Source organism: Eptatretus burgeri, unplaced genomic scaffold (genome assembly GCF_056783735.1).
Source record: "Eptatretus burgeri isolate ZD-2024b unplaced genomic scaffold, Ebu_testis_v1 Ebu_testis_scaffold_1431, whole genome shotgun sequence".
In the NCBI taxonomy this organism is placed as follows: Eukaryota; Metazoa; Chordata; class Myxini; order Myxiniformes; family Myxinidae; genus Eptatretus; species Eptatretus burgeri.
Genome location: NW_028223380.1, coordinates 1 through 11,000, shown reverse-complemented (window position 1 = coordinate 11,000; position 11,000 = coordinate 1). Strand labels below are relative to the sequence as shown.

Sequence of the window (11,000 nt, the reverse complement as noted above, 5' to 3'; positions counted from 1 at the left end):
ATCAGGTGACTTTGAACAAATGCTGTGCCGGTGACATCCCTTAGACGAAGATCATGACCCAAACCACTGTCCCAGGGGAAGGAAAAGTCTCCCGTACCTTTCAAAATCTTTTTTCTGCTTGCCAAATCTTCAGTCATGGAAACTTCTTTTACCAATTCAAACTCAAGATGGTGCAGAGTTTCCTCAACTTGACCCAGCTGGAATCGCAGTTTGTCGTTGAAACATCTGCAACAATGGAAAGCGACATGTGATCACAAGAAAATGACCGTTCCTTATTTTACTTATTTATTTCTTGGAATGCAGCCTGTGACTGCTTGGCTGTATAATATGGGGGTTTAGCTGTGCTCCTGATGAAAATGCCTCATGTTACCAGTACGACCTCGGATTTTCACCAACCTTGAAAGGATGGCAGGCTGAGACAACCAACCTGATGTTAATTTGATGGCCTCACAAGGGCTTGAACTGAAGCCCCAAAGATCTTGAGCCAGCCACTCCAACCATGAAGGCAACACTGAGCTTATTCATTATTGTCTGTGTTTTAAAGGTGATCACCAAAATAACCCTCATCAGAACACCGAGGACCAACTTGTACCCCAGATCATTTCAAAAGTTCTGATGAGTATCAACACAACAATTCACCTGCACAAGGTGTGAGCCACTTCGCACTAAAATATATCAGATAACTCCTTTCGCAACTTCCTGTTACTGAAAATACCAATGCATCAAGTTGGCCATCCTGCTCCGTGTCGGTGAACACCCTTACTGTATCCAAGCACTGCAAGGACAGGAAGCGATTAATTCCCAGCACTCAGTGTCAGGAACATGTGTGCAAAAGTTTATGGAAATATTTGTGTTGAGATTGGAACTGCAGAATGTGGACAACTGATGTACAAGTGGAACTGCAGAATGTGTACAACTGATGTACAAGTGGAACTGCAGAATGTGTACAACTGATGTACAAGTGGAACTACAGAATGTGTATAACTGATGTACAAGTGGAACTGCAGAATGTGTACAACTGATGGACAAGTACTGTAATTAAATAGAAAATTGTCCGCATTAAAAAGGAAACAAGAATCACCATGTTTACAATTCACTCACTTACTGTAAATTAGCAGAGAAAAAGATTTACCGAATGTAAATGTTCACGGTGTAAATGTTAATGTTTTCCAGAGTAATGGAGAAACTTACTGTGAAGTGTCGAGTCGTGCCTTTGCATTTCTTACAGATGTGAAGTGGTTCTTCAGGTTGATCTTCGCATTTTTTTCGAAAAATAAACACTGCTCAGAGTTTTCACTCGCGTGCTGGTGCTGGGCCAAGTGGATGCCGGCATCTTGGATCTGTTGCCATTCCTGCAGGAATAAATGAGACAATGGTGAAAGGACAAAGATATGATAAACATACATCGTATCTGGCTGTAAAACATTGTCACTGTAAGATAAATTCAGTTTATTACCCCACACATGCAAAACAAAAACTACGGTTTAGCAAGTGGTTCATTTATGTTTGTCCGTCGGTCCGTCAACAAACGTCAGTTTATGATCGAGGAACATCTAATTTAAATTCAATGTCACACAATAAAAACATTGTTTTTAAGGACATCATCTTCTTCTTCTTGCGTATGGCAGCTTGCCTGCCAAGTTGCTTTCCTTTTGTTGGGGTGCAACTACACTGCTGATGCTGTGCCCTGATACCAGGACGCTCGTACTCATTTCACGGACTGAGGAAGGATGACAGGCTGAGTCAATCCCACCTGGTGTTACTTCAGCACCAAACGGGGCTTGAACTCAGGACCCTAAGATCCCAAGCCACCCGCCTTTCCCACGAAGCAAACAGCAGGCTTAAAGACGTCACAAAGGACACAAACAACAGGCACAGATAACTCACGTAGCGTGCGGTGTAAGAGATAGGGTGGTGTCATAGACACTGCGTCAACAGCGGTTAATTTTGAAATTAATTAATTCACACGACTTTTAAAATCATCACTGTATTTAAATTGAAGGATATACTTCAACAACACATGGGGTATCGTGTTCTATGAACTCACTGGTTGAAAGAGTGACATCATCATTTTATGATTGCACATTAGTCTGGGATTGAATGTGAACTCGGTCTGCTGATTGTATCTTTAGGAATGTATGGTGGGACATTTTACCTGGTGCACTTGTACGTGAGGACAGCAACTTGATCAGGGTTGGGCACACAATGGTCTCCTCTTTTACAGATACGAAGAGTTCATTAAACTCCACCAACAAATAAACATGAACACATGTAATGGATAACTTAACATCCCCTCCAAATGACGTCCGGATTGATTCAAGATCTCCCTTCAAAGGGAACACCAGGGTGGAGGTTTATGGTCGGATGTGGAATTGAACCAACACTGGAATAAAATAACAAAATCAAATGCTTTGTTCTCCAGTGCGATGGACCACACTCCATATTACGGACCGTTTGTTCTACCTAAGGTGTTTTGAAGTGTTGGATCATGCTCGGTGGTTCGCCATCCCTCTCCCAGGTGTAGTGAGAGCAGGTATTTGGAATTTTTGGGTCGGGATTCGAATCGAGGCGAGACAGTTTTTGTTCACCATTACGTGGTTGGGATAAGAACGAGAAACAGTGAATAAACACGATGTGTTAAAAAGTTATGGACGGATTGGGAGGGAACTTGGAGGATGAGTTGGTTGGGTGTCAAGAACGAGGAGATTCGATTTTGTTTCAGGTTCGAATCTTGGTTCACCCTCTCATTGGGTACATCATGTACACTGTAAAACCAAGCGGAGGTGTGTGGTCTACCGACTACCGTTCTGGTTTACTCTTAATTTCCAGAGATTATCACGTCGATCATATAAATCGGTCTTTGGTCCAACATGGTGTGTGCGTAACATGCTGCCGAGTGTGTGTAATATGGTGTGTGTAACATGGTGTGTGTGTTTGTAACACAAGTACGGGCCCGTAGGGGCGGGCCCGTAGGTGCGTGCCCGTAGGTGAGTGCCAGTATGTGCAGCCTCTCTCTCTCTCTCTCAAACCTCGAAAAGGCACATCCGCTTCCCCAGCAATATTCCTGGCAAGTTTTATCGTGCAAAAGAAATAATAAAAAATAAATAAGTAAATAAACATTGATTGTGACGTCATTTGTGACGTCATAGCACCGTGTCTTGTCGTTGGTCGTCGAGAAATGGCCGTAACTTGGGAACAGCTCGTCCGATTAATATCAAACCTCGAAAAGCACATCCGCGGGGCCCCGGAAATATGCCTGGCAAGTTTCATCGTGCAAAAGAAATAATAAAAAATAAACAAGGAAATAAACATTAATTGTGACGTTATTCGTGACGTCATAGCACCGTGTCTTGTCATTGGTCGACAGATAAATGGCCGTAACTTGGGAACAGCTCGTCCAATTGATATCAAACCTCGAAAAGCACATCCGTGGGTCCCCGGAAATATTCCTGGCAAGTTTCAATCCGATCGGACCGGCGGATCGGACACACAATCCGGTGTGTGTAACATGGTCTGTGTGTGTAATATGGTGTGTGTAATCTGGTGTGTGTGTAATCTGGTGTGTGTAATATGGCGTGTGTAGCATGGTGTGTGTAACATGGTGTGTGTAACATGGTGTGGGTGTGTGTATCATGGTGTGGGTGTGTGTAACATGGTGTGTAACATGGTGTGAGTGTGTGGAACATGGTGTGGGTGTATGTATGTAACATGGTGTGTGTGTGTGTAACATGGTGCCGAGTGTGTATAACATGGTGTGTGTGTGTGTAACATGGTGCCGAGTGTGTGTAACATGGTGCTGAGTGTGTATAACATGGTGCCGAGTGTGTGTATATGTGTGTGTGTGTAATATGGTGTGTATATGTGTGTAATTGTAATATGATGTGTGTGTGTGTGTGTGTGTGTGTGTGTGTGTGTGTGTGTGTGTGCGTATGTGTGTGTGTGTGTGTGTGTAACATGGTCTGTGTGTGTGTGTGTGTGTGTGTGTGTGTGTGTGTGTATGTGTGTGTGTGTGTGTGTGTGTGTGTGTGTGTGTGTGTGTGTAACATGGTCTGTGTGTATGTGTGTGTGTTTATCCCTCTGAGGTCTCCGATCACCAATCCACTTCCATCCTCAATCTAAAACTTGTTTCCTTCACCTCCTCTCTTGGCCCTTGTCTCTCCATTTCTCAAACCTCTAACACTCCATACATAATATGTATAGAGAACATTGTACTTTACGGTAATTCTACATATCGACGGTCCCCTGGGCCAGTGCGCATGCGCAGCCTGACCCGGAGCCAGGGATGTTGTGGGTGTTTCAACCTGTTCAATACTTGTTTGATTATTGTCGTTCCACGCTAATAAAGTGGTCGAACAAATTGAACTCTGTTCTTATTTATAATCAAACAACTTGATGCAGTCGAGTAAAGATCGTCGGTGCTGAGGAGGACACGACTGGGTGAAAACGGACCACGAGAACGTCGACAGTGAGTTTGGATTTCTCGGGTGCTGTACCCAATCTTCGCCCCCAGGACACTGTACACACGTGTGCATCACCGAAAATAGAACGTTTACTCCAGAATAGCTGTTCCTATGGCGCCGGTGGAAGCAGAGTGCCCGATCGAGGGTTGTGACTATATGGCTACACACGCAGAGGCGGCAGTGGTGGCCGCCATGTTGAGTATACACGCCACTGTGCACGTTGCCGCCCCCAGGGCGGCGAGCTCGAATGCCAAGATGGAGAAACTCAAGCGTCCCTCCATAGCACTGGCCGGAACGGGCGAGGCCTGGTCGTACTTCATAACCCGCTGGGGCGAATACAAAACAGGTACTAAGCTTGTCGGACCTGACATAGTCGCGCAGCTACTGGAGTGCTGTGAGGAGGAGCTGAGAAAGGACCTCACTCGCGCGGCGGGTCGGAGCCTCGTGGGCAGCGATGAAGAAGACGTCCTCGCCGCCATGAAGGCGCTCGCCGTCCGGACGGAGAACACGATGGTAGCTCGAGTGGCCCTGTCTAACATGCGGCAGGGACACGAGGAGCCCGTCCGGTCGTTCCACGCCCGCATCAAGGGGCAGGCGGACACGTGCAAGTATGAAATGAAGTGCACCAAGGCGGGGTGCGATCAGGTCAACGACTTCACCGAAGAGATATTGCGCAACGTGGTTGCCCGTGGCATCGCGGACCAAGCAATACAACTTGACCTACTCGGTGAGAAGAACCAGGACATGCCATTAAAGGACATGATAGAGTATATCGAGGCCAAAGAGTCTGGAAAACGCTCGGCATCGCGCCTGCTTGACACTCAGAGCACGGACGCGATCAGTAGTTCGTATCGGCGGGGAAAGCGACAGGACATCCGCGCCAAAGTAGGAGCCAGGCCGGAAAAACGGAAGGCCAAGCCCGAAGGAGTATGCATCTACTGCGGCGAGGTGGGCCACGGCAAAACGCCTCAATGGCGCGCCAGACGCGCCGAGTGCCCCGGATACGGTAAAAAGTGCCGGAAGTGTGACCGCCAGAATCACCTCGACAAGGCGTGCCTGGGCGGCCGATCGGCAAGACCCCCATCTAAGGAGACCGACGGGATGTACGACGAGCAGACGGCAGCCTTCGTCGAGCTATGCACGGTCACCATGGCCAGCACAGAGGACGAAATGCGCACGCTTCCCCTCGCTCACCACCTGTACGATGATATGTGCGATAAGTGGATGAAACGCATATCCGACCCGCAGCCATACGTCAACCTCACTCTCACCAACAAGCGCGAGGATTACAAAGCGCTGGGTTTTAACCTCCTGAAACACACCCGCGCGGTAACCCTACCCGCTATGGCAGACACGGGGTGCCAGAGCTGCCTGATCGGCATTAAAGTCGTCCAACAAATGGGCCTGAGTACCGAGGACCTCATACCTGTATCCATGACCATGAAGGCCGCAAACAACAGAGGAATTCGTATCCTCGGAGCCGTGGTAGTCAGATTCGCCGGTAACAGTGACGACGCGCCAAATCGCGTATGTGACGGACTCTTCAGACCGCATATTCCTCTCCCGCGCGGCCTGCATGGACCTGGGAATGATCTCGGACAGATTCCCGACACTCGGAGAGGTGAATCTGACGACCTCGGAATTGTGCGACTGCCCGCGACGCGCGGAGCCGCCGACCAAGCCGACCGCACTCCCCATGCCAGCGACCGAGGCCAACAGAGAGGCACTACAGTCACATTTACTCAGGATGTATGCTCAGAGCACATTCAACACGTGCCCACACCAGCCACTACCGAGAATGACCGGCCCGCCACTACGTCTTATGCTCAGTGAGAACGCGACACCGGTTGCCCATCACACTCCCATCTCCGTGGCCATACATTGGCAAGATGAGGTAAAAGCAGGCCTCGACCAGGACGTTCGGCTCGGCGTGTTGGAGGAAGTACCCGTCGGCACGCCGGTGACATGGTGTCACCGCATGGTAATTTGCGCGAAAAAGAATGGCAAGCCGCGACGCACCGTCGACTTTCAGGCCTTGAACAAGCATGCGTTCCGCGAGACCCACCACACCCAATCCCCGTTCCACCAGGCGAGACGCGTACCTAACGGGAAGCGCAAGACAGTATTCGACGCATGGAACGGTTACCATAGCGTCCGCCTACACGAGGACGACCGCCACAAGACGACCTTCATCACTCCATGGGGGCGCTACCGGTACCTATCTGCCCCACAAGGGTATATGGCATCGGGGGACGGTTACTCACGACGATACGATGAGATCGTCGCGGACATTGGTAACAAGACCAAGTGCGTAGATGACACGCTCCTATGGTCAGACACGATTGAGGGGAGCTACTTCCAGGCGGTCCAATGGCTGGATATATGCGGCCGGAATGGAATCATCCTCAACCCGGAGAAGTTTGTCTTCAGCGCACCCACGGTGGACTTCGCGGGCTTCACCATCACCATGACCGACGTGCGACCGTGAAGCCGCTACCTGGAAGCAATCCACGATTTCCCACAACCGCGTAACATCACCGACGTCAGATCGTGGTTCGGGCTTGTCAACCAGGTGGCATACGCCTTTAGTATGGCCGAACGAATGCAGCCATTCCGGAAGCTCCTGAAAAGTGGAGAACGCTTCCAGTGGTCCATGGAGTTAGAGGACATATTCCGCGAGTCGAAAGACGTGATCGTACAAGAAATCGAACACGGTGTCCGCATATTTGACAAAACTAAGCCAACATGCATCGCCACGGACTGGTCGAAGGAGGGAATCGGATTCTGGTTGCTTCAAAAGCACTGCCGATGCGTGCCAGTTAGACCATTCTGCTGCACTGATGGATGGAAAATAACCCTGGTCGGCAGCAGATTTACACACGCGGCAGAATCCAGATACGCGCCCATAGAGGGCGAGGCTCTCGCAGTCGCGGACGCCTTGGACAAAGCGCGCTACTTCGTACTGGGCTGCGAGAACCTGATCGTTGCGGTAGACCACAAACCACTGCTGAAACTCCTTTCGGACAGAGCACTTGACGACATACCCAACCCCCGCCTCAGGAACCTCAAGGAGAAGACCCTGCGTTATCGCTTCCGCATCATACATATCCCGGGAATGAAGAACAAGGCGGCAGATGCCATGTCGCGCAGGCCAGTTGGCACCACGCGACCTCCACTCATGAACCTTCCAGATGACAATGCCACCATAGCGACCCACCTCCAACCAAGCACGCACACCGACGTCCTGTCCCTCCTACGCCAAACTGAGCCGGAGTATGACGACGACGTCGAGGACAACCTGGCATGGTGTGCCGCGGGCCTCGAATCATTGCGATCAGTAACATGGGATCGCGTCAGGGAAGCCACCAGCAGCGATGGCGATATGCACATATTGGAGGGAATGACAATGAACGGCATCCCCGACTCAAAAATCGAGATGCCAGAGACAATTCGCGACTATCACCAGTACCGCGAGAACATTACATCGACAGATGGAGTGATCCTATACAAGGACCGAGTAGTCATACCACCCTCACTCCGCGGCGATGTGCTGAGCGCCCTACACGCTGCCCACCAGGGCGTATCAATGATGACCGCCCGCGCAGAATCCTCTGTATTCTGGCCAGGCATGTCGGCCGACATCAGCGCCACTCGGAAAAACTGCGAACACTGCCACCGGATGGCACCATCACAGCCTGGAGCGCCACCAACTCCACCTATTCCAGTCGTTTACCCCTTTCAGGCAGTGTGCTCGGACTTCTTTGTACACAGGGGTGCACACTACCTTGTGACAGTGGACAGATACTCGAACTGGCCGATCATCTCAAAGTCGACGGGTGGCGCCGCCGGACTCATAAACCACTTACGTCGCGCCTTCGTGACGTACGGGACACCAGAAGAGCTCGCGTCGGATGGGGGACCGGAGTTCACCTCCACCGAGACCAGGTCATTCCTGCACAGATGGGCGTACACCACCGCTTGTCATCGGTGGCCTTCCCTCACAGCAACTGTCGCGCGGAGATTGGAGTTAAGACAATGAAACGACTTATCACGGACAACACCAGCCCGCAGGGAGAACTTGACACTGACGCTGTGCAGAGAGCGATACTACAATATCGTAACACGCCTGACCCTGACACGAAGATCTCCCCGGCAATGTGTGTCTTCGGCCGCCCGATACGCGATTTCATCCCAATTATCCCCGGGAAGTACAGACCGCACGACACTTGGCATGAGACCCTGAAAGCGAGGGAGGAGGCCCTCCGCAAACGTCATATCCGCACAGCCGACACCTGGGCAGAACACACCAAACGCCTTCCGCCACTTGCTGTAGGGGACCTAGTCCGCGTACAGAACCAGACAGGATTCCACCCAAAAAAATGGGACAAGACAGGCAGTATCGTGGAGGTACGCCAACACGACCAATACGTGATCAAGATCGATGGCTCGGGCAGAGTCACACTTCGGAACAGGAAATTCCTGCGCAAGTTTAGCCCAGTTCGCAATGACCAGCTGCCACCCCGGTCTATCTATGATGATCTAGCAACCCGAATCACTGTACCTGCACCCGTTGTAACACCGCAACTGCCTGACCTCGACAGCGAACCCGTGACATCTGCGACGCCAACGGGGCCCACGCCGGCACTGACGTCAGTATGCACACCCCGGCGCAAGACGACACCCGTTTTAGACACGCCAGCAGCACCAGGACGAGGCACACCGAGGCGCGCGATCCTTCAGACGCCACCATCGGCCCCTGAAACCCCGAGAGCCCCATCCCCACTGGGGCCCGATGTGACACCACCAGCACCAGCGATAGGTCAACGCCGATCCACCAGAGCGACCAGCGTGCCTGCCTGGCACAAGGACTACTCCATGGAATAGTCACACGATGGGCGACATAAACTTTTGTTCATTCATTAAACTTAATATTTTCTCAGCCTTTATCTATTAACATAATAAAGACTCGGAGGGAGATAGAGAACATTGTACTTTACGGTACTTCTACATATCGACGGTCCCCTGGGCCAGTGCGCATGCGCAGCCTGACCCGGAGCCAGGGATGTTGTGGGTGTTTCAACCTGTTCAATACTTGTTTGATTATTGTCGTTCCACGCTAATAAAGTGGTCGAACAAATTGAACTCTGTTCTTATTTAATGTAGAGGGTCCTTTTTACCTCTTCCTTGTGTACATTGCCATTTCTGAAGGGCCACACACGATCTCATGACAGAAGGAACACGGTTTGAGTTCTGTCCACGTCAGGAGTTCAAAATGTCCTTCAAGGAGATGGAGAATTTGAACCACAATTACAAATGATCGATGAAACACTTACCGGGTGGAGTTTTACATTCTCGTTACTTCACCAAGCAAGCACAGCGGTGATCAAGAAACCACCACGACCCACAATGCAACATTCAAAATGGCGCTCACACGTTTCCGGCGTCCGGATTCAGGGGGTGTTCAGTTACATCTCCCAACTAATTGTGGGCAGTGGGGGGAGGGGCGTTCAATCCATCTCTTCACAAACCACATCACACACAAATAAATAAATGGGGAACAAGAAGGGGGAGTAGGGTTAGATTATGGTTCCATGGGTGAATAACGAGCTGAGAAACACACACACACACACACACACACACACACACACACACACACACACACACACACACACACACACACACACACACACCATGTTACACAAACACACACCATGTTACACAAACACACCATGTTACACACACACACACACACACACACACACACACACACACACACATACTTCGAGACCTGGGAGGGCTCCGTTCCACCTTCTGAACCCCGAACATGGAGCTGCAACAACCAAACACGAACAATTTCACAAATTTTGTTCGAGTTGGTTCTGCCGAATCAGCGCGAAACTCAAATGAGACCGAAAACTGATAAGAAGAAGAACATAAAGATAAATTAGAAGAGGGAGTAGAAGAAGAAGAAGAAGACATTGATACCTCGACCTGTATGTGGAACACCAGGATGAGAGATTGTATCATTGGGAGGTGATTGGAACCGAGGATAGCCAGCTTAGAGCAGATGGAGTACACCTCCCGGTCTATCCTGTGATCCCAGAACAACACACGGTGAACATGGATTTTTACAAGATTGTATAAACACCGTCCTGGACATCACCTTGTCTCTGAACAGCCTCCAGAGGAGGACAAAATACTCTTTATGAACTTGTGATCAACGTAACCCCGACATGTACACAGAGGACACCGTGAACACGAGGATGCTGAATGAAAGAAGTTGAAATGTGAAAGTTTTGTAACGAAGAAGAAAGACAGGTTTGATATTCCCGAGTTTAGGAGATAAATCGTTGAGACCGTACGAAGAGTAAGTGTTCGCGTCCGGAGATAAATAAACATCTCACCTCTTGGAAACGGGGTCGTGGAGCATTAACAGAGTCCGTTGAAGTTGAGCCCATGATGTTTCAGGAAAAACACGAGATTTAAATCCTTGAACGAGGAGAGAAAAACGTTCGTACGTGTTCACACCGAGCACATCCA

At 50.0% G+C, this 11,000-nt stretch overlaps 1 protein-coding gene across 1 annotated transcript; it reads right to left on the bottom strand.

The window, feature by feature from the left end:
- Positions 1–64: 64 nt before the first annotated feature.
- Positions 65–10,981, bottom strand: LOC147006871 (uncharacterized; the record flags this gene model as incomplete). Its single annotated transcript, XM_085867759.1, has 3 exons — positions 10,865–10,981; positions 1,192–1,352; positions 65–225 (listed from the first exon to the last, which is right to left on the bottom strand). Coding segments are annotated over exons 1-3 (376 nt in total), but the record flags the coding sequence as incomplete, so codon positions are not given.
- Positions 10,982–11,000: the final 19 nt, after the last annotated feature.